Source organism: Fusarium solani, assembly GCF_023522795.1.
Source record: "Fusarium solani strain SB1 chromosome Unknown bctg00000013, whole genome shotgun sequence".
Lineage (NCBI taxonomy): Eukaryota > Fungi > Ascomycota > Sordariomycetes > Hypocreales > Nectriaceae > Fusarium > Fusarium solani.
Window position 1 is genome coordinate 1,850,798 of NW_027072145.1, and position 22,741 is coordinate 1,873,538.

At 27.6% G+C, this 22,741-nt stretch overlaps 1 protein-coding gene across 1 annotated transcript; it reads right to left on the reverse strand.

The window, feature by feature from the left end:
* Positions 1-16,575: 16,575 nt before the first annotated feature.
* On the reverse strand, positions 16,576-22,269 carry MRS44_017439 (uncharacterized protein; the record flags this gene model as incomplete). The annotated part of the gene is made up of 3 exons (XM_065617814.1): positions 16,576-16,903; positions 16,960-22,109; positions 22,165-22,269. 3 exons carry the CDS (start codon positions 22,267-22,269, stop codon positions 16,576-16,578), a joined length of 5,583 nt encoding a protein of 1,860 aa, XP_065473886.1.
* Between the last annotated feature and the right edge of the window lie 472 nt (positions 22,270-22,741).

Consider the following 22,741-nt stretch of genomic DNA (forward strand, 5'->3'; position numbering starts at 1 on the left):
AAGGCTAATATAAGATTTTTCTTAAATATATTTTTTTAAAGTAATCTTTTTTTATATTTTAGCTAATATCTTATGAAAATACTTAAAAAAAAATATTTAAGAAAAGAAATCTAAGATAAAGATATAAGAAAATAAGCATAAATAGCTAAATTCTGGTAAAATTATAAATATAAGGTAAATCTTTATTATATATAAGACTCTAATATATTAAGTCCTTTAAGAGGGCTTAGCTATAAAATTCTAAATTAACATAAGGCTATATAACCTTAGGCCTAAGGTTTAATTAATTAGCTAGCCTTAACTTATTTAAGAATTATACTTTTATAATTATTTTTTCTTTAAAGATCTTAATATTTAAGATCTCTTTAATTAAAATTAAGCATTAAATAATTTCTTTTATTACTTTTATATATAATTAAGTTATATATATTATATTAATAATATATTATTTATTATTATTTATTTTATTTTATTCTCTTTTTATATTATATTATATCTAATTAACTTTCCTTTATTAGTTATTAATAGTAATAAATATTCTATTTATTTATTTATAATAATAAGAAATATAATTATTTTTATAATATTTATAATTCTTTTTATTTATTATTAAAATTACTATTAAAATTACTATTATTCGCATATTTATACGGGCTAAGATATACGCATTATGCATTTAACCGGATGGGTTTAATTAATTAAACCTATAGACTTCTATCTGCCGCCGAGTTTTAGTCTAGCGCCGAGCCCTAGCGCCAATACTTTTTAGGTTTAAACTCCGACGCCGACTCCAAGAACCAATCCCTCCGAAACCTATGACGCCGATAACCTCCATTTCCCAATATAATTACGCCTATAGCTACGTGGCCAGATCCTAGCTGGCCATAAGACTTCTTTAATCTTCTTATTTGGCGTTGCGGAAGGTATTAACGCTAATGACGAGAGTTATGAGCCACGCCTCATATAGGTGCGTGTTGTTATTGTCTCTTAAGCTATTAAGGAAACCGATTTCTTTCTAGGCGAGATACCTACGTTTCTTTAGCTTCCTTTTAAGGGCCTTTAATAAAGAAAGCTCTTCTCTAATAAAGTTAAATTGACTATCTATATTATAACTAGGTAGAAAGAGGCTAGGCAGAAGAAGAAGAAGGTTATAGCCGAAGATTGCGAGTTTAACCTAAACCTTTCGTTTAGTAGGCCGCGTGCCTACCGCAATGCTCTAAATAGCTCTATATGATATTATCTCTTGTAGCCTATTATAGGTGCTTTTTGCGCCCCTGTGAAGCTTATGGACCTCTTCGGCAAGGTTATCCTGGTCATATAGGAAGGCATGCTAATAGGTATTAGCCGCGTTGCTTTGATCCGCTGGTTAAAGGTCTTTGCGGAAAGTAGCTATTGCGATCTTATTAGTATATTATTAATTAATTAGCTAGTCGCAGATTAGTTAACTAGTTGGTTGTAGTTATTATTAGTTATGGTTAAACCTCCTCTCACGAGGATAACGGAAGTGTGATCCTTTAAGATTTTGACCTCTTTAAGTGGTTAAGAATTGCAAGGATGATTGGAAGGTTAACGTTGGAGGGGAGCTACTACGCGAAGGGGTTAGATTTTAACCACTTCAGCTGGTTAAGATGCAAGCTATTTATTATAAATAGAGCTAGTTTTAGCGCGTTATTAAAGCTATCGATGATTATGTAGATAAACCTTATTGATTTAAGCCTATTAAGACCTTAGGCTTTGGGTATAGAGCCTTTATTATTAAAATTACTAAGATATTAATTAAGATACTTTAATCCCTATTTTAGGTAGCATAAAGTAATAAAATAATAATTCTTTTTATATTTTTATTATAATTATATAAAAAAACCTTATTATATAATTAATATGCTTTATTTATATTATTATTTATTCCTTTTAATATATTAATTATATTTATTTTACTTATATATATATTATTTTTAGACTTTATTTTATTTAAATTAGGGATTAAGGTATCTTAATTAATATCTTAATAACTTTAATAATAAGAGCTCTATACCTAAAGCCTAAGGTCTTAATAAGCGCAAATTAATAAGGTTTATTTATAGAATTATTAATAGCTTTAATAATATACTAAAATTAATATTATTTATAATAAATAACTTATGTCTTAATTAGCTAAAGAGGCTAAAATTTAATTCCTTTATATAATAGCTCTTCCCTCTAATATTAATCTTATAATTATTTTTATAATTTTTTATTACTTAAAGAGATTAAGATCTTAAAGGATTATACTTTTATTATTTTTATTAAAAGAAGTTTAATTATAATTAATAATAATTAATTAATTAACTAATTTATAACTAATTAATTAAATAATAATATATTAATAATAAGATTATAATAGATTTTTATAAAGACTTTTAATTAAATAATTAAAGTAATATAGCTAATATTTATTAATATAACTTCTATAACTAAGATAATCTTATTAAGGTAATCTATAAGCTTTATAAAAGTATTATAAATATATATATTAAATTATAAAAAATAATATTAAATACAGCCCTTTAAAATAATAGATTAAATATTAAACTTAGCTAATTAATATAAATTAAACTTATAATTAGTATTTTTTTATTATAATATTTTTTTTTTAATTTCTTTTTATTTAATTATAATATTAATAAAAGATTAAATCTTATTAAAAAAAAAGCTTTTTTTATTAAAAGCTCTTAAAAAATATTAAAAAACTAAATAAATCTTATTTATAGAGATTTTATATTCCTTAAGGATTTATAAAATAATACTTAATATAAAATATAATTTATAATTATTATTATTATTAATATTAAAATTTTTTATAATCTTAAATAAAAAAAGTCTTATAATTAGCTAAGATTTATTTAAATAGCTATAAGTATAATTATATTAAGAAATAAAGGTTATTAATATTATAGGTTTACTTAAAGAGATTAGTTCTTAGAGTTAACATTAGAGTTTTATAAACTTAAAAAGTATATATATTAGATTTTAATAGTAAATAAAGGTTAATTAATTTAATAAATTTAATTTATTTAATTAAATATATAATATATATATCTTAGCTTATATAAATATATAAATAATAATAATTTTAATAATAATTTTAATAATAATTTTAATAATAATACTTCTATATATATATCTTAAAATAATATAATTATAATCTTAATATTAGTTTTAAAAATTTAAAGCTTAATTATAAGTCTTATTTATAATATATTATTAGGCTTTATTAAAATATATAATATATAAATATATTTATTATAAAAAAAATAATATTAATATTTTTATTTTTTTATTATTAAAATTACTATTAAAATTACTATTATTTATATATTTATATAAGCTAAGATATATATATTATATATTTAATTAAATAGGTTTAATTAATTAAACTTATAGACCTCTATCTACTACTAAGTCTAATATTAATACTTTTTAGGTTTATAAAACTCTAATGCTAACTCTAAGAACTAATCCCTCTAAGTAAACCTATAATACTAATAACCTTTATTTCCTAATATAATTACGCTTATAGCTATATAGCTAAATCCTAGCTAATTATAAGACTTCTTTAATCTTTTTATTTAGTATTATAAAAGGTATTAATATTAATAATAAGGGTTATAAGCTATGCTTTATATTAGTTATTACTTTATAAGTCCTTAAGGAATATAATATCTCTACTAATAAGATTTTCCCCTTTCTCTAGCTTTTTTTTAAGAGCCTTTAATAAAAAAAGCTTTTTTTTAATAAAATTAAACCTTTTATTAATATTATAATTAAATAAAAAAAGACTAAGAAAAAGAAAAATATTATAATTAAAAATTATAAGTTTATATTAATTAATTAAGCTTTATATTTAACTTAATACTCTAAAAGGCTTTATATAATATTATTTTTTATAGCTTATTATAAGTACTTTTAATGCCTTTATGAAGCTTATAGATCGCCTTAGTAAAGTTATCTTAGTTATATTAGAAGTTATATTAATAGGTATTAGCCGCATTATTTTAATTATTTAATTAAAGGTCTCTATAGAAAGTAATTATTATAATCTTATTATTAATATATTATTAATTAATTAATTAATTATAAATTAATTAACTAATTAGTTATTATTAATTATAATTTAACTTCTTTTAATAAGGATTATAAAAGTAATTTTAGTCTCTTTAAGTAATTAAGAATTATAAGGATAATTAGAAGGTTAATATTAGAGGGGAGAGCTATTATATAAAGGGGATTTTAACCTTTTTAATTAATTAAGATATAACCTATTTATTATAAATAGAGCTAGTTTTAGCGTATTATTAATGCTATTAATAATTATATAGATAAACCTTATTAATTTAGGCCTATTAAGACCTTAGGCCTTAGGCATAGAGCCTTTATTATTAAAATTATTAAGATATTAACTAAGATACTTTAATCCCTATTTTAAGTAGAATAAAGTCTAAAAATAATATTTTTATTTTTATTAGGACTTAATATATTATTAAGGCCCTTAGTATTTATAATTTAGGTTAAAAAAATATTATTAATTACTTTAACTCTTTTAATAAAATTATTTATTCTTTAAAGATTATTAAATATATATTATAAGAGTTAATTAAAATTTATAATCTTATTACTCTTAATATTCTTATTTAAGTTTATTTTTATTTATTTATTTATTATTTAGCTATTATTAATTTATAATAAAATACTTAATAGTTTAATTCTCTTAATTTATAGTATTATATTATTACTAAGCCTTTATATTTCTAAGATAATACGTAATCTAATATATTTATTTATATATTATTTTATTTTATATATTATCTTTTTATTACTTTATATAATTTCTTAAGTATTATATTTTATATATTTTATAATAATAATTTAATTATTAAGTAGTATATTATATAAGCTACTTTTTTTATTTTATAAGGTTATATATCTCTTTATTAATTATAATATATAATACTCTTTTTTTAACTTATTATTTAATATAGTTATCTTTAAGTTTTAGTAAATCTTAAGACTTATAGGCTTTTTTATTTATCTAAATAAATATTTCCCCTTTTATTTTATAACTTTAAAGCTATTTATAATTAATTAAAAAAGAAAAAGACTTTTATTTAGCTAAATAAATATTTCTTTCTTTAGTTATAATTTTAAATAATATAATAATATATATTAAATAAAAATACCTTATAAATAAGAAAATTTATAAAAAAAACTACTTAAAGGATATTAAATATAATATAAAGGACTATAATTATTATTTAAAGTATTAAAAGCTTTTTACTCTAAGGGGGTATATTAAACTAAAGTTATTATATATATATAAGTATATATAGAGGGTTTTATATTACGTCTTAGTAAAATAAACTATAGAATTAGTTAAGATAAGGTTATGTGAAATAGTACCCTTTAAATAGGAATAGCGGGAGTATTACATACCCTAGTCACATAGGTCCCCCACGTAATAAATCTAGCTCTATAATAATTAGATTTAGTAGCTTTTAGATAAAATTAACTTAGTTTTAGATTATCTTTAATATACCTTCTTTATACTTATAACTTATATTTATTATAACCTTCTAGCTATTAGAACTAGCCCTTATTTAACTACTTTTAATAATACTTAGGTTTTTTACTCCCCTAAGAGACCTATAATAATTAATAGTAATTAATGCTTTTTTTAACTTAACCTATGCTTTATTTAATAAAGTTAGTATTTAAAATAAATAAAGTATTAAGAGAAAGCCTTAATATTTTTCTTCTTAAAACTAATATATATTATACTTTTATCCCCCGTGCTGAGCTAAATAAATCTGATAACCTCTATAATAACTCTAAGCTTATTAAGGTAAAACCTTTTTAAATAAGTATTATATTAAATTATTATTAGAGCCCTAGTAAAAATAAAGCTTATAGAGGCTAACTTTAGCTACCTATATTAAATATAGGCGTTTTTTTTATAAAACCTAACTTTTAAATATTAATAATAGATCCTCGCTAAGTTAATAATACTTAAGGACCTTATAGAGCTTTCTTACTAAAAAATAAATAAATCTAATACCTTTTATAGAGATATAATATTAATTACTAAATTACCTTTATATTACTAAAATGCTATAGACTTATATCTCGCTAATATAGCCTAAGAAAAGGCTAAAAAGATTATTAAGAAAGCTAAAAATAAGAAAGCTTTATTATTAGATAATAAACTCTTAGTTTATGCTTTATTAGTAAATATAACCCTTAAGCTATTAGAAACGACGATAAGACTATTAAATCTAATACCCTCTTAAGAAAGAGAAAAGTCTAGGGAATTAATAATACCTTTATCACTAAGGAAATAAAAGACCCTAAATTAATTAATATTATTAAACCTAATATAAAGCTATAGCCTTAATACTCTTAATACTAAATTCTTTACCGCAAAGAATATATTAGCTCTTTATTCCTTATTAAACTTAATATTAAAGAAATAAAATTAAATTAATATTTATTAATTATATAATTAATAAAGGCTATAACTAAACCTAGATTTAACTCTTTTAGATATAATATTTATTATAAATTAGCTATATTTAAACTAAGGGGGCTATATAGCCTAATCCTAATTAGGGGTAATAAACTAAATAAGAATAAGATTATAAAAATCTTATAATATAATTAAATAAACCCTAATTCTAAATAAAATAAAAAAAGAAATAAATACTTATTAGCGCTTTTTAATAGCCTATTATATACTTAAACTAATTAAGTAGAGCTATAGACTTAAGCTTAAAAGTATAAAACTAACTAGTCTATAAGTAAACTTAGCTATAATATAATATTACTTAGCTTTTTTATAGCTAATATAAAATCTATTACTATAACTATAAATATTAAGACCTCTCTAAAGAGCATAATATTTAGCTTTATTATTATTAATATTACTATAATTTAATAATTAAGGATAATAATAAGACTAAAATAGGCCTTACCTATAAGTATTATACCTAATATTTTAAACTATATAACCGCCTAAACTATAATATACCTTATATATAATAATAGCCTTAATATTACCTTATTAAGAATTATTATAAGAAAGGCATTAATTATTATAGCTAGCCTAAAATAAATAACCCTAGGTAATAAAACCGCCGCGAGAATAATTAGCTTTATTTATACTAGGACTAATCCCTATAGGAATAATATATATAGGCTAGGGATAATAAAGGGGTAAGAGAAATAATAATATTAGCTTTAAGCTTATAGATATTAGTCTATTCTAGCTAAATATATTACTAAAGGGTAAATCTAAATGCCCCTTAGTTAAAATATTTTATAATAAGATTACTATTATCTTTATTAATACTTATTTATAGGTAGACTTAGTTTAATCCTATATAAAAAGAAATAACTTATAATAAGTTATATTTATTAAGGAAAATATATAAAGGCTTATAAGAGGTAATATATTAATATAATAATAAAGACTACTTAATAATAAGAAAAAGTAAAGTTATATTATTTTTATTAATACCTTTCTTAATATAATAAAAATTAAATTTAATATAAAACTCTAAGAAGTATTAAAATAATTAAATTAAGCCTATTTTAACCTTAAGGATATTAAAAATAATTAATTACTAAGGGATTTCTCTATAAGGGTATTTAATATATCTAGAGTTATTAAAAGAGCTATTAATCTTAAATTATATATTTACTTTTATATTAAACTTTACCTTAAATTATATTAACTCTATAGGCTATTAAATAGGACTAATAAAAGATTAAAATATATTAATATAATAAATAATAAGAAAAAAACCTTATATAAAAAACTAAAAATATTATGCTCTAAGAAAAGTAAAACTAAAGGAAAAAAGCCTTATTTTAATAAAAAATATACTTATATTACTAAAAAAAAAGTAAAAAAGAATTTAATTAAGAAGACTTAGTATTATAGGGTAATAATTAACTATAAAATTAAGGCTATAGAGACTAAAATTACTTATTATATAGCTAAAAACCGCGAGAGATTAGGGATAATATATATAATAATTAGCTCTAATTATAATATTTAAATAACTTAAATTAATAATAAAAAATATAAAACTAATAAAGCGATTAGGCTTAAAGAAATAATTAAGAACCCTTAAAGGAATACTAAGATAAGTCTCTAGAGGCGAAATTAAAATAATAAAAAGAGACTTTACCTTAGGAAAAAAGGGATTAAAAGTAAAAAGGACTTAGCTAAAGAAACCTTAATTTAAGTTACTAATAATCCTAAAGTATTAGCTAAGATAAATAATATTAGAGTTATAAAAACTAAAATTAAGATAAACCTAAAAGAGTATATAAAAGATAACTCTTAAAGCAAAGAAGGGCTAGATAAAAGTAATAAGAGCATAGCCTACTATGCTAAAATTATAAGTAATAATAAAAATACCTACTTAGCTATAAAATAAAAAAGAAAAAGCTAAGTTAATTTTATTTTTAATAATAGTTAAATTATTAAGGCTATAGGTAAACTTAACTTTAATAACTAACTTAAAGAAAAAATACGAATTTACCTCTAGATTCCCTTTACTTTTAAAAAAATAAAAGATATTAAAATTTAATAGATTTATTATAATTTTAGAATATTAGCTATTATAATTAATAAGGGATAGCTTATAAAATATAATAAAAAAGTAATTTAAAAAAACTAAAAACTAAAAATACTTAGTAGAATTAATAAAGTTATAAATATTATAAAATCTATTACTTTTAACTTTTATTTTTCTAGAATTATATAAGAGATAAAAGCTAAGGCTTACTTTATAGTTATAATAGATATTATTAATTAATTTATTCCCTACCTATTACTAAGAACTAAGTTCTTATATAAGTATAGGGAAAAAATTAATTTTATTAACTTAAGCATTTTATTTAGATTAATATATAATATAATTATTTAAGGAGAAATCTTTAGAAAAAGGGTTTTACCTTTTATTAGAGCTATTAAAAGTATATATATAGTAATTATTAAGAAAAGCGAAATTACCTTTATCTTAATTACTTATAAAAACTTATTAAAAATATATAAATTAAAAGGAAAAAATAAGGCCTTTTACTTTTAAGGGAAAGATATATACTTTTTTAATAATATAATTAATAAAAATACCTTAAAAATAATTATTTTTTATAACCCTAATATAAAGGATATTTAGATTTATTAAAGGTAATATATTAATTATATTAAAAACTATAAGGGTAATAAAATTATAAATTTTATTATTAGCCTCTTTAAATTAATAGACTTTTATAAGATAATTAATAGAGACCTTTAGCTAAGAATAGAAGTTAAGAACTTATTAATAATTAAGATATTATTAAAGTAATTCCCTAAGACCTTAAAAAAAGTAGCTAAAGATAACTTAAAGTATATTAATATTAAACTTCTTAATTATAATATTAATTAGCTTAAAGATATTTTCTTAATAAAAAATAAATTTAGTATTAAAGTAATTAACCTTAATAAGAAATAAATAATAAAGCTTCTCAGGCTAATTAATAAATATAATATCTATAAAGAAAAAAGTATTATCTTTATGCTTAAAAAAAAAAAGATAAGAATTAACTTAATAAATAATTAATAAAACTAAAAGAGGATTATTAAAGCCTACCCTATAGGGATTAAAAATAGATAATTCTTAGATAAAGTTTATAAGAAGCTATATGCTACTAAAAAGATATATTATTTAGATAAGCTAACTCTTATTATATACCTAGCTTTTATTATCTAAAGGGTTATAAATAATAAGAAAAAAAGTAAAATTATTATTAACCTATGCCCTCTAAGTAATATTATAGTCTTAAATATATATCCCTTATTAAATTAAGAAGATATTATAATAAATATAAGAGGTAAGAAATATTTCTTAATATTTAATAAAATTAAATTCTTTTATTAATTATTAATCTATAATATATATTATAATTAGATAATAATTATATTTAATTATAGCCTAGAAGTTTCTAATATAGCCTTAATAAGATTTAAGAACTCTCTTATTATTAAATAATATTTTATAAATAATATATTCTTAAAGTATTATGCCTTTATAAGGGTTTATATTAATAATATAATAGTTTTTTCTAATATATTTAAGGAATATCTTAAATACCTAGAAGTAATATTAAAGCTATTTAATAAGAATTAACTAAAGATTGCTATTAATAAGTCTTTTATAGGCTATAATACTATAAAGTTACTAAGATATATAATTAATAGTAATAATCTCTATAGAATATAAGACTAACTTAATACCTTTGCTAAGATAATATACCTAATTAACCTCGCTGCTTTTAAAACTTATATTAAAATAGCTAGATACCTATAGAAAGAGATATTATAATATAATATATAAATATAACCCCTTCTTAAATAAAAGATATAATTATTATATAAAGCTAAGGCTATATTAAAGTTATTAACTAGGGCATTAAAACTAATTAAGAGATTAAAAGCTTTTATAATTACTTTTACCCCTATAAAAAAAAAAGATTATATTTAATAAGATATAATAATTCCTTATAGAGTAATTTATATTTTAATATTATAACCTTATAAAACTACTTTTCTTTAAGATTAATGCCTATAAGAATAGATTTAGCTTATTTATTTTTTAAATTAAAGAGAAATAAAATAAAAAAGTAATTCCTAAGAAAGATATTTTAAGTAAAAAGCTAAAGCTTATTAGTTTTTTCTTTTATTTAACCTTTACTATAGAAACTAGATATAAATTAATAAAAGCTAAAATTATCGCCTTAATATAAGTAATTTAAAAAATAAAAAAGCTAATATAATCTAGCCGCTACTTAGTAAATATTATTATAAACTATATAGCGACTAGGGGCATTATTATATATACCTTATTAAAAATTATAAATTTTAATAAAGCTAACTTAAAGCTTATTAAAGCCGCTAATTACTTATCTTAATTTAAATTATAAATCTTTTATATATTAGGCGCACTTAATATAATTTTAAATATACTCTTAAGACTATTAGTTAAAAATTACCTAATAAGAAGAGCTACTAAAAGTAGCTTTAATAAACTTAATTTTATAATAGCCTTAGCGGAAATAAGATTAATATAAATTAAAATTACCTTTAAATTTTATTAATAAATTATAAAAGGCTATAATAAGAACTTTAAGCTAAGTTATATATAAGATTATATTATAGATATCTAAGGCTAAGAATATTAAAACTAATAATTAAAACTAATCCCTTTTTAACCTTAGGAATTAATTAAAGAGCTCTTATATTATATTAGATATAAAAAGAAAAAAAGGCTTTATATCTTATAATTACTTATTAAATTAATTCTTAAAATTATTTATAATAATAAGTATTACTTTAAAATTAATTATATATAAGAAGAACTAAATATTATTTACTTTTATTAGATATTAAAAATAATTTATAGTTATATTGCTTTTTACTTAATATATTATAAGAATTTAATAAGCTAAAAGCTAACTTAAAGGGAGTTATAATTAATTATAGTAATACCGCGATTATTTTATATAATAGCTCTTAACTTTATTATAAACTTATTAGAGGTATTTACTATAAGAATAATATAATTTATTACTAAATTAAATAAATTTAATTACTTAGTAACTATTAATTATATTTTCTTAAAAAAAAAAATATTATTAATAAGGTATATATTATATATAATAGAAAATTAAATAATAATATTTATTTAGATATTATTTATACTTAACTAAGATATCTTAATATAAATTATTAATAATAAAGACTTAAAATTTATATCTTAGATCTAAAGAGCTATATTTAGCTTTCTAAGAGTTAACTTTCTTATATTAGCTACTTATTATTTATAAACTAATAAAATCTCTAAAAAAAAAAACTAAATAATAAAAACTATAATTAAATATTATATAATAATAAATCTAAATACCTTATAGCTAATTTTATTATTATTATTATAATATAACCTTAATAATATTATATTAAATATAATTAAAAAGGCACTTAATAATTTAATTTATAATTTTTATCCTTAAGGACTTATTAATCTCGCGGCTAATTCTAAGATTAAAGATAAGGAAGTTAATACTTAAGTATTAAAAGCACTATATAAGATTTATTATAAAGAAATAAAATTCCTTATTAATATCTTAGTATCCCTAGCTAAGATCTAATATAATATAAAATATAAGGAAATTAATATTAAGGAAGGTAATATAATTTATTTATAATTATATAAGAGATATTATCTCCCTAGCTAATTAAAAAAGAAGTAATTACTTATAAGAGCTAGACCTTATAAGGTTATTTATAAAATTAGATTATAGGCTTTTAAGCTTAATTTCTTAAAATATTAGAGAATTTATCTAATAGTATTAATTATATACTTATAGAAATTAATATAAGGGGAAGACTTATATTAATATATAATTCTATTATTAGCTCTTATAGTAATTAATAATAAGGAGGTTATAAATTATTAAGAGGTAAAAAGGATTATATAATAATAAATCTAATAAAAGAATAAAAGGCCTTATTAAAACTTATTAATTAAATAAATAGGCTTTATAATAAAAGATAATAATTAAATAGCTAAACTTAAACTCTAGAATACTATAAGAAATATAATTAAAGCATAAAAAAAAATAAACTTAATAAACGAAGAGCTTAAATTTAAAAAAAAGAAAAAAAATATATTTAAATCCTTTAAATTAAATAAAAAATAAGAAATAAATACCCCTAAATCTAATAATAAGTAAAGGGTATAAAATTATAACTTATTAATAAAATAATTTTTTTTATTATTAATTATTTATTTTTTTCCCTTTTATTATTAATTACCTCTTTTTTAAATATATTAATATTTAGGCTAAAAGTAATAATTAATATTATTACCTTAAAGAATAAAAATAAATTAAACCCTATCTTTAAAAATAAATAAGTAAAAACTAATACTTATATAAATAAAATAAACTTAGAATACTTAATGCAAGGGATAAATCATATTAATTATAAAAATAAATAAAAAAATAAACCTAAATTTATTAATAAATATAATTAAATTTATTAAAGAAAAATAATTATATAAATCCTCTTAGCCTTATAAAAGTTTTATTAATTTTTTATTTTATATTACCTTAATAATTATTAAATTACTTAAATAAAGTTAAAACTAATAAGTTATTAATAAACCTAAATGCCTATTACTAAACCTAATTATATTAATAATTATATCTTATAAAACTAATTAGTTACCACTAAACTTAATATAAAGTATAATAATAATTTTAATCCCTAACCCTAAGGTTACTTACGAGATAAGTAAAATTAAAACCCTTATAACTATTATAGCTAAAGCTAATACTATATAAGATAATATTATATAAGATAATATTAACCTAGGCGGTATTATTACTATAATTAAAAATAGGCTTAATTTTAGTAACCTTTTTAATAGAAATAGCGCTAATACTAATTAAGAGGAACTTAATACCGCTATAAATAAATCTAATTATAATCGCAAGTTAGACCTTAAAGAGATTAAGCCTCCTTACCTTATTAAAAAAGGTAATAAATATATACTCTTTAGCGCGCCCTTATATAGTATTAGAGATATATCTTATTACTAATATTAAAATAAAATTAATAAGCTAATAAATAGCCGCGCCTCTATTAATAATAATAAGAAAGATAAATTTATTTAAGATAAATCTTATATTAATTATAAATATAATAGGCTAATTAAAGGATTTATTATAAAAAAGACTTAGGTTTAATAAAATATAATTTAATTCCTTAATATTAAATTCTAATTAACCTACTTAGAATATAAGACTAAAAAAAAACTTAATTTGTATTACCCCTTAATTAAAGCTAACTATATAAACTATAAGATATATCTTTGCCTTAAATATATAATTTATAGGTATTATATTAATAATAAAAATAATAATCTTAATAAAAAAGTAATTAATATTAATACTCTTATAATTTATCTTATTAAAAAAAGAAAAAAGCTTATTAAAAATAAGTATAATAAGACTAAGGGTAAATTTAATATAATCTATAAGATTAAAAACTATATTTAAGATACTATAAAGGCTTACCTTTATAGTAGATATAGATATAACTAGGGTAATAAGAAATAATATATTAAATTCCTCCTTAACCGCGCTAAACTTATACTCTTATATTATATTAATCCTTATAGTGCTATTAATATAATTATTACGGGGTATCTCTAAATTATATAATATTCTTAGATAATAGAGATTAAGGGATACCTTAATACTAGAACTAATAATAAATAAGTTAGAATTAATAATAATATATTTATAATTATTATTAATATTATTATTACTTTAATTATTATCGCGAATAAAGTTAATAATATTAAAGTAAATATAATTAAACTCTATAATTAAATAATTATAAATGTATATTAAATAAATAATATATAAAAGAAATTAATAAATAAGGTTAATATATTTAATAAAGAAATTAGATATTATAATAAAGAACTTAATAATTAAGCTATTTAAATTAGCCTTTATAAAGAAATAAAAAAGTTAATTAATAAATTTAATAAGATATTAAAGAGACTTAATACTATAATTATAAAAATAATAGCTATTAAAATTAAAAAGTAACTTATTATTAAGTAATTAATTACCTTAATTTATAAACTAAAATTAACCCTAATTATAAAGGATCTAATTAATAAGTAGGCTACCTTAGCTATATTAAACTTAGCTACTTATAATATTATAAGCGCTCGCGAAGGTATTATAAAGGCCTTTTCTTTTAGCTAATTACTTATTAAACTTACTAAGAAGTATATTAATAAAACCGCTAAGTTAAATAATATTTATAATAAATATAAGAATAATAGACTTAGCTAAGATTAAAACTTATTTAATATAAAATAAGATAAGAAAGGTAATATTTAAAAGGAATTAAGAAAAAAGATAAAAAGGTTAAATAATAAGAAGTTTTTAGATAATAAATAGATAGAATTATAAAGTTTAAGGAAATACTTAAAATATTATTTTAAGATTAATTACTATTAGATCTAAGAAAACAAAGATAAGGAGAGCATAGATTTAGACTCTATTAGGATAATAGAGCTTTTAGGGACCTTAGTAATTATTATATGCCTTAGTTATATAAGTCCCCTATATAATAAATCTAGCTTTATAATAATTAGATTTAATAGCTTTTAGATAAAATTAACTTAGTTTTAGATTATCTTTAATATACCTTCTTTATACTTATGACTTATATTTATTATAACCTTTTAGCTACTAGAACTAGCCCTTATCTAACCACTTTTAGCGATACTTAGGTCTCTTACTCCCCTAAGAGACCTATAATAGGGAGGTATTAGCTTAAAAGAGGGGTAAGAGTTATAGAGATAGGTTTAATTAAGTAATTCACTAAATATGGGTTTAATACTATGCACCTAAAAATAGCTAATATTAAGTTTCTAAAAACTACTATAAAATAGCTATAAAATTAAAAAGAGTATTTCTATAAATCTAACTTAATATAAAATATAAAAATAATTTTTATAGATTTTTAAAAAATTTCCTTTATAGAGAAATAGCTATTTATATAGTGCGAATATACTTTTTTTTAAACTACCCTATAAGGAATTTTTTTAAAAGTTCTAAAAAAATATATATAATTCTTTATATTATAAATAATTTATATCTAAATTTATAGACTTATTAAGATTAAGTTAAATTTATTAGAATTTTTTAAGGTAATTCTCTTTAAGGAGTAAATTATACTATAGGGTAAATTATAACACTCGCTTGTTTGTGACACTCGCTTATTAAGTACGTTATTATAAAGGTAAGATCACTTTCCTACTTATATCAAGGAGAAATTATAGATATTATAAAACAAGTTAGAGCGAATATAACTAGTAACTTTAATCTTTGGCAAGGTGGGGGTTGCAAGACATAACTTGACCTTGAAACCGTGTCCGCTATAGAATAAATCAGGATAAGGAATAAACGTTGTGTTCATACAGCTGTAGCTGAACAGATCGTCAATCTGCTCGGCTTGTCAAAAGTTCGGTACCCTCGGTGTAATACGATATAGTTGCATCGCTACGGGGGCGTAGCACTTCTCTCAACGAACAGTCTAGCTGTCAGCAGAGTCAAGAAGCGAATAGTGCTCAAAGTAGGGGAGACTGCCAGATGCGAGACATAGTTGCACGTTTCTAGCCCTCCACCATCATTCCAAGCTCTGGAGAGACAAAATATGTCAAAATTATGAAATCCTTCCCGGCTGGAAGAAAGAGTACCTCGTGACTTGGTTCCGCTTGAAGCTTTGACTCTTGTATAAGCCTGAGCTTGAAGCAGTGGTTCGCGAGAAGGAGACAAAACAATTGAGTTGACCGTGGACGGGAGATTGGCACTCGCTTTAGTCTTATGGTAGCTTACGATGAAACGTTGGTGGAAACTCCCATGGGTATGATCGAATTGGTAAGGAGAAACCACTAAAGCATGCTACTGAGTGGTAGTTGCTATACCTCCAGACCATGAAGGAGAAGAGTCCAAACCTGCTCCAGTATAGCCAGGCATTCCAGTCCCAGTCTGTTGCGTCCCATTTGTATTATCACGATCCTGGCCAGATGGCTGCAGTAAATGAAATCCTGCCAGGTCTGCAAAAATATCAGACACACTAGAGGGAATGTACTTGCCCGCAAGCAGAGGTGCGAGGATCAATCCCACAGCCACAAGCAGCATGGTAAAGTAAACAACTGCAAACCTGACCACCCGACGTCGCCTAAGCTTTGACTGCTTCATGGAGTAGATTGGCTCTCGTATCTGTTGACTATGATAGAATGTTAGCCTCAACGCCCATTCAGATAAGGCGAAATAAAAGCTGACCTTGGAAGAAGCCAAAACAGCATTGTCGTGTGCACTTTGTCAATCTTCGGGATGAGAAGAACTGGCAACATTGCGAAAAGAAGCAAATGCCCAAACAGAAAGTCAGCAGAGAACATACTCAACTCTGTAATCTTGCAGACGATCTCTCGGAATGGTGCTGTGATAGAATGGCGACCCAGCGAGTACCAATGCCCTGTCCAGAAGGCAGTACTGGACGAAGCGGTTTTGAACTCCCTGGTTAATGTCGTCGAGATGATGATCTTGCAGAGTAGGATCTGCAAAGAAACGACGGCAATCATGCCAGCAAGGGCTCTGGTAAAGTTGAACCCTTCGAAGAAGAGCATTGCCTCAAAGGAAATAATCAGTGCAATGACAGAGATTCCATATGTGATGGAAGCCAGCACTCTGCCGAATTGCGTACAACAAAGACTGAGCAGAGGTCCCGTGAGACAACTCAGACTTAGCATTACGGCCAAGGTAGCAGAATTGATGGCCATTGGTGCAAATGCAATGATAGAAAGGCGAATGAGAGAATCTGTAGGCTCAACCTTTTCGCCACGGTTGTTCTTCACAAGCACGCCGGTCTGCGCGTTGATGTAGAGATATGGAAGCGTGGCCATGATGACCGAAAGCAGCGGGAGGAAAATCTCACCAAAGAGTACTGAGCCTAGTGAAGCGCGCGAGGCATCCCCAGAAAGCCGAGAAGATGGATCTCCAAGATTCTTCTTCTTGAAACCGGTAATCCGAGTACGTGCCAGGCGGCAGTAGGTGATCCATGACGAGCCATGAAAACGAGCATGCCCTCGGAAGAGCCATCGAAGAAACTCGCGATAGTCGATGAAAAAGTCGTCCCATGCAAACTGATGAGGGTTATAGAGAAAAGGTGAAAAGATTAGGCCAAAAGTGGTTACCCAGAACCAAGTTAACCCGGCTTGCCAAACAGTGAGCGTTGCAAATAAAAGAAGGAGAAGCAACCGGCCACCGAAGTAGAGGGATGGACCAGCAAATCGTGCGTAGAGGACACTGAACGGGATACGCGCCGTAGCAAACCCTCGACCTGTTCCGATATACCTGGCTCCTCCGAATGAGAGATTCTGTTGAACAGAGTTGGCATATACCTGACACACGAATACCTCGAAGAATGGAGACAATGAGGCGACGTGTTTGATAAATCGCAAGGCCGCTCTCCAGGGATCAGACTCCGTCAGTCCTTGCACGGTCAAGGGGATAAATGACATGAGGAACACAAAGAAAATAGAAAGGATGGAGCGGTAGACCCAATCCATCAGAGCGTCAGTATTGACACAACCGGTAGGAAACAACGGGTCCGTGATTGGAACATCCCGATTGTAGTCGCAACTGATGGTTTCGTGTCGAAGTGAGCCAAGGTTTAGGAGGCTGATGAGGAACATGTAGACCGAAGCCATGATGAACATGTTGTTGATGTGAAATCCAGGATGAGCGTAGTAGAAGGATAAGAATCGGTCAAGCGGAAGCTTTGTTCCAAGGTAAAAATATTCCCTTGAGAGCATTTGCTCGCCCATGCCTGTTCCAATCTTGGTGACGAAGTTGAGAATGGAGCCAAACCCGAGATCTCTGCCTTTTCCGCATTGATAAAATTCACAATGCTTGATACGGCCGCCTCGCATGATGGCATTCATCCCGGCATAGATGTCCTCATTGAGATGAAGGCCTTTTTGAGCCTTGGAGACGCCGCCGCGAGTTGTCATGAAGATTCCGTTAAGGAAGTCAGGGTGACCATAGTGAAGCTTTCCTCCCAGCTGGGCCAAGGTACGAGCAAAAAGAGTGCCAAAGGTTTGCTCCTTGCCGGCGGCGATGTCGCCCAGGATTCCAACATTCTCAGAAAAGATGTACTCTCGCGTACCCAGAATGGCAATTGGCTCAGAAGAGTTGTCCTTGGGATCATCGCCATAGCCAGAGACAATATTCATTTCGTCAAATTCCGCAAGGACGCCCCGTATCTTGAGGCATTCCTCCAAGTAGTTGTCTTGATTCGCATCAATGAGCTGAATATACTCGCCGCGATAGAAAATGAGTGCATGGTTCTGATTATCAGATTTGCCATCGCCCAAGATGGGATTGCCTGAGAGTTGGATCCTGAACTTCGGGCGCCTCAAGCCATTTTCCAACACCTCGGAGTGCCCGTCGATGAGGGACGAATAGACACGAGGCTCACCACCCTCATCAGGAGCCTCTTCATCAAGATACGCAATCTGGAGATCTGGATAGGCTCGCAACAAGAACTCGACATTTTCTTGCTCTTCTTGCTTGAATTTGGCATACCTTTGCATTGCCACTACCATGCGAAACTTACGCCTCGCCATCCGTTCAAGCTCAAGTTCAAGCTTCTCGGGATGCTGTCTGAAGAGCTGTACCACCTCCGGGTTCTCTACCCGATACAGCAACTTGAGGGCCCGAGCGTAATTCATGAACCCTGAAACCGTTCGATAGAGGGTTTGAGACCGAAGTGAAGCCCAGATACGGGTTCTTAGTGCGTATTCTGGAGCCGAGGATTTGAATCCAATGAAGTAGAAAGGAAGATCTTGAACTTTGCGGTCCATTTGGTTCTGACCAGTCGCTTCCGAATCAGAGTCGTGAGGCGACTCATCTTCACCAGCAAGAGCCTTTGTGTCTCTAACGAAACAAGACCATTCGTGAGGATGTAGCTGTTTCAAATATTCAAGCATTGTCAGACGCGAGTATTGATCCTCTTCGCGAATGATTTCTCGCAGTGAGAATAAGATCTTCTCAGAATAATGCGGGATCATGACCGTAAAGGTAGGCATATTATCGACGGCCATAGGCTCAGGGATAGGCGTGGAGAGAGATTGGGCAAAGAAGGAAATCCGACGTTCAGCTTCGCCATTCTTGGGAAAGTATTGGCTGTCAAACCAATGGTCACCTTGGGCAACGAAAAACGTGGGAGCTCGCAACGTTCTCTTCCCGATCTCGTCTGATGGCACTTGGTGATATAGGAGCTTTTGGACATGCTCGATCGATAATAGATGCTCGCGATACATTGAGATAATGATCGCATTCCACACCTGGGACACAAGGACTTTTGGTTTATATTTGATCTCCATCTCTCCTGTGGCAAGAATCTTGGAATAGATTCGCTTGGGTAGTCGATAAAAGATGTTCCGCCAGGGAGTCCAGATTGAGGAGCCAATGTAGAATGACCTCAGTATCGAACAGACGGTGTTAACCAGAACGTACCAGAGGTATGTGTCGAGGAAGAAGAAAATCAGGTCCGTCATCATCATGAGAATGAGGAGTATTGTTGGTTGTTGTCTGCATAGAATTGCTCCGAAAAGCTTGTCTCCCTGGCAGCTGTTCACGTTCATGATGGACAGATACCGTACTGGATCTCGGAAGGAGAGTGCGAGAAAGACATAGGACTCGCCGAACTTGGCACCAAAGACAAGTGTCCAGAACAGGTATGAAAACACTCTGTTGTTCCCATGAAGTGATGGGTATTTCGCTGTGAATACTTCACTTGCTGTGGCACGACGGGACTTCTTCTTGAAGAAGCTGCCAAACAGGTTTCCAGAGGGCATGATTGCGAGGAAGGCAAAGAGCTGTGTGGCGAGAGCAACGTGGCCCATGGCAAGATAATCATCAAGCTTCTTCGGGCCAGGAAAGAAGAATATCTTGACACTAGGGGCGACATTGAAGATAAGGGCAACCAGCAGCAAGACCATCTTTACGCCAATGGGTTCTGCTCCAGGCCATCGTCGCGGGACATACACCCACTCAGCGATTGTGGCAACAAGTTGCAGAAAAGGCGCGATGGCACCGCCAAACCCGACAGCAGAGAGCTGTTTGGCATTAGTGGGTGATTGGTTCACCTGCTGCTCGTAGCTTGGGCCAACGATCAGAGTCGGAACGTTGAAAGCAGTGTAAAACCAAAAGATGGTCAAATGGATGATCCAGATGCGGTTGAAATTGACAAGTAGGTGTAGCAATGACCGTGATTCTTTATATGTTTTGAAGAATGACTTGCCCCAGTTGATATCCTTGAATCGGACCAGGCGCTGCGAGGTAGGAATATCGATGAGTTTAGTCTTGTCGTTGAGAACAATACGACGCATTCCCTCAGAATACCAAAATAACTGGTTACAATCATCGTAGCCCACGACCTTGTCATGATCTCGCTCGCGGCGGACGTAGACTCCATCGCGGATCTCATAGCCTTGATCTCGAAGGAAGCGGTAGATAGGAGTGATGAGGTGGTCGAGAAAGGACAGCTCTTCGGCGTGAGTATCGTTGCTTGACTGTGCGGCAAGGAAATCCTCGGCGCATTTGAAAATGAAACACAGGCATTCCGGCATGAACCGAACTTGGTTTGCTTCTCCCCAACAAAGGAGATAGAGGGCAAGCTGGCGGACGCGCTCCTGGGGTGACATGTTCTGCATTCGTCTTTGCCAACGCTCTTCGGCGAGCTGAAAATCATCTCCTCCTTGTGCTTCTTCTGAGTTTGCGACGCCTGCACTGTCGGTGTGCCCATCTGCGTATGTGGTATTTCCAGGGCTCGAGGTTCCGTCTTCAGCCTCAAGGTCGAAATATGCGGCAAAATACCATGTTCGATAATTGGCGTTGCGACCACCAATATAGTCTGCATGCAGAGAAACGAGTGCCTTTTCCGCCGGCATCCGTGAGGCTCTGGAATCAAGTAGTATCATAAGGTGGTCGAACATGTTTCGCATGCTCTCCCGTTGAAAGCCAAACTTGTCGGTCAATTGGAGAAAGATTTCCTCAATTTCCTCGGGAGTCAGTGGCCGTCGAGCGTCAGACGCCCAAGCAGGATACGGGGCTGGTGATGGGTGCACCACGGGCGGGTAGTCGATATCTTCTCGGTCGTATGCGGCCGGGTCATCGGCGCCAAAGAAGACTTCGGACGATGTTGCTGAGTATTGGCCCGCGTCGTCTCTTAATCCGTAGTCATCGTTCCAGCCGTTGTTCTCGCCACGGCCATACGGGTGGGTTTGCCCATCCTGCCAGAAATAAGAGCCCGAATCATGGTCACCATAACGAGCAGGCGTCTCACGGTACGAATGATTGCCGTCAGTTTCAAAACCATCACTACTTTCTCTTATTAACTCTACCGCCACTCTCAACGCCACGTCGCACTTACTGGAAATCATAATTAGATGCGGAATCGTGACGATAATATCCCTCTCGTACATAAGAGGTGTCTTGGTCGAAACGGTCAGCACCCTCTTGTCGGGCGTAATGATCGCCGTAATGCTCCTCGTACGGATTAGCATATGCGTGTGGTAGTCCAGACATGGTGAAGATCAATGGGGTTTGTGTGTGTGTGAACAGGACGCATGTGTTGAAGGGCGGTAGAGGAGGGTTGATTGGTATGAAAGGATTCCCATAAACACCCAGCCTTGTGTGATTTGACTTAATAAGTCAAAAATGAGACTTTTGTTGACTTTCCTACTCCCAAGCATCATCTCGTTCAAGTGTTTAGGGTGGTAGGGGCGCGAGACCGAGACCGAGACCGAGACCCTCGTGAGACCGAGCAAGACCACTTTCCCTTTGCTAATCCAACAGCTCAGGGAGAGAATTCTAAGAATAACCAGTCCGGAATTCTCGGAACCTTATCTGTCCTTCACACGCTATTGGCACAGAGAGGGTTAAAAGCCGCGCAAGCAGACTGCTCGGACCGCCTGTATTGCGCGTCTTAAGTCCAATGTACGTGTACGGTACGAGTTTTACGGGCGAGTAAATCGTAAATGTTATCTTTCTATTCTAG